General features: G+C 41.0%; 1 protein-coding gene across 6 annotated transcripts in view; it reads right to left on the bottom strand.

Annotated features, from left to right (window-relative positions):
* Nucleotides 1-1,821, bottom strand: part of LOC104959365 (midasin-like) — a 16,748-nt gene that overhangs the window by 11,938 nt on the left and 2,989 nt on the right. For all 6 annotated transcript variants that reach the window (XM_010787248.1, XM_010787258.1, XM_010787264.1 and 3 more), the window contains 3 exons: nucleotides 1,054-1,122; nucleotides 883-936; nucleotides 696-767 (listed from right to left, as the gene is read on the bottom strand). In XM_010787248.1, the coding sequence (XP_010785550.1) occupies nucleotides 696-767; nucleotides 883-936; nucleotides 1,054-1,122 (195 nt within the window). The remainder of the gene's footprint in view (nucleotides 1-695; nucleotides 768-882; nucleotides 937-1,053; nucleotides 1,123-1,821) is intronic.

Here is a 1,821-nt window from a genome sequence, read left to right as displayed (position 1 = left end):
GATTTTCTTTTTTTATTAATTTTTTTTTATTGGTTTTTCAGTTGAATTATACTTAAAGTTCAGGGAAATCAACTGTTAAAAACATACTGTTCACATTTTTCTTTCAATAAATGGATGTTTTCAAAGTAAATATATAATCGTTTTTAATAATGGTGATATCAATTATTGACCCAAATAATCGTGATTATGATTTTTGCCATAGCCCTATTTTAAATAGTTAATTTTATGACTATTGAAAAGCCATTTTGAGGATATTGACCATACATGAACACTGCAAACAAAACAGCAACAGAATGACAATGTTTGCCTGGCTTGTGCAAAACAAGTGAGCACAACAAGCTGATTACAGATATGTGAAGCTGTTCCCTGTGACATTTACTAAAGGTAAGACATTCTCAACAAGCCCAGGCGAGTCAAGCTAAGTTCGACCGTGGGTAGAATGCTACTCGACCAAAGCCTTTCATCCACCCATTGACACACAAATACACACACAAGTGGTGGAGGAGCACTCGACCCCTGAACGCATCAGAGGACTGTGGTCTGTATCCGCACAAATGTGAATCTTCGTCTCGATAAATAACAGCTGAATACAAAGTTGTTGCTTTTCTCCCCCCCCATGAGGCAAGTCTCCGCTGAACAAAAATAACAAGTTAGAAAAAGTGTTAAATAACAGGAACAAGTGAATGTCAGAGCACCTGTTTGTGGCCTGAGGACTTCTCGCTGCTCGCAGGTGGATCCTCCTCATCTGAGCTCGACTGAGTTTCATTCTGTGGAAACAAGACAGAAATAGTTATTTTAAGAAAATCACATGAAAGAAGAAGACGGTACTCTCAAAGATAAAAGAAAGCACTACTAAACGATTCCAATCCAAAATGTCCCTACTTTGTTTGCAGCTCTAAAAGGATTCAGCTTCTCCATGGCCCCAGCAAATTTACTCTGATTATGAAACAAAACACAAAGATAGAGAAAAATAAACATAAAATAAAATAAGAACCACATCCAGTGAATTGTTGATAAAAAATTACAAATTAAACATTGAAAATTCTTACAAACCTGTTTGTGACTGGGCTGGCTCTCTTCATTGTCCAACATCTCCTCACTGTCAGAGTCGGATTCCTTCTCCTGCAGATTGAGCAAGTTTATATAATATATAACTCAATATAAACAATGGTAGTATTAGTGCGATTGTAACCAGCATCACATCGTATGGGGATTCATTGAAATTAAAAACAGATTTATAGTATTCTTAAAGGTCCCATGTCATGCTTTTCTGATTATTACCCGTCCCCTTGTGTGTTATGAAGGTTTTTCTGCATGTAAATGGTCTGCAGAGTCAAAACCCTCAAAGTACACCCTGTAGGGAGTAAAACTCTAACACAGGAAAGACATGTCTGTCTATGCTGCCCCAGAACGCCTCGTTGGACATTTCTCTTTTTCCATTGTTTTCTTCCTGGGTACAGTGACGTGCCCATACCCAAATGGATCCATTGGTCTAAATAGACCAATCCGTGGAGCCGTTACGTCTGTGGGTGGATGGACACACACACACACACACACACACACATCTCCTCCCTGATACGGCAGGACGCGGCGAGGTGAGCACAGGCTGCGGGTGTGTGTGTTTCGGGCTGGTTTGGGGCTAGGTCTCGNCTCTCTCCACACACACTCACTCAATCTTTTCTCAGCTGCAGCTCCGCCGATATCTCCTCCCTGATAAGGCGAGGCTGTGAGTCGGTGTGTGAGCACAGGCTGCGGGTGTGTGTGTGTGTGTGTGTGTGTGTGTGTGTGTGTGTGTGTGTGTGTGTGTGTGTGTGTGTGTGT

This window comes from Notothenia coriiceps, unplaced genomic scaffold (genome assembly GCF_000735185.1).
Source record: "Notothenia coriiceps isolate Sejong01 unplaced genomic scaffold, NC01 NC01_scaffold00001128, whole genome shotgun sequence".
NCBI classification, from domain to species: domain Eukaryota; kingdom Metazoa; phylum Chordata; class Actinopteri; order Perciformes; family Nototheniidae; genus Notothenia; species Notothenia coriiceps.
This window is presented reverse-complemented; position numbering and strand designations above follow the sequence as displayed.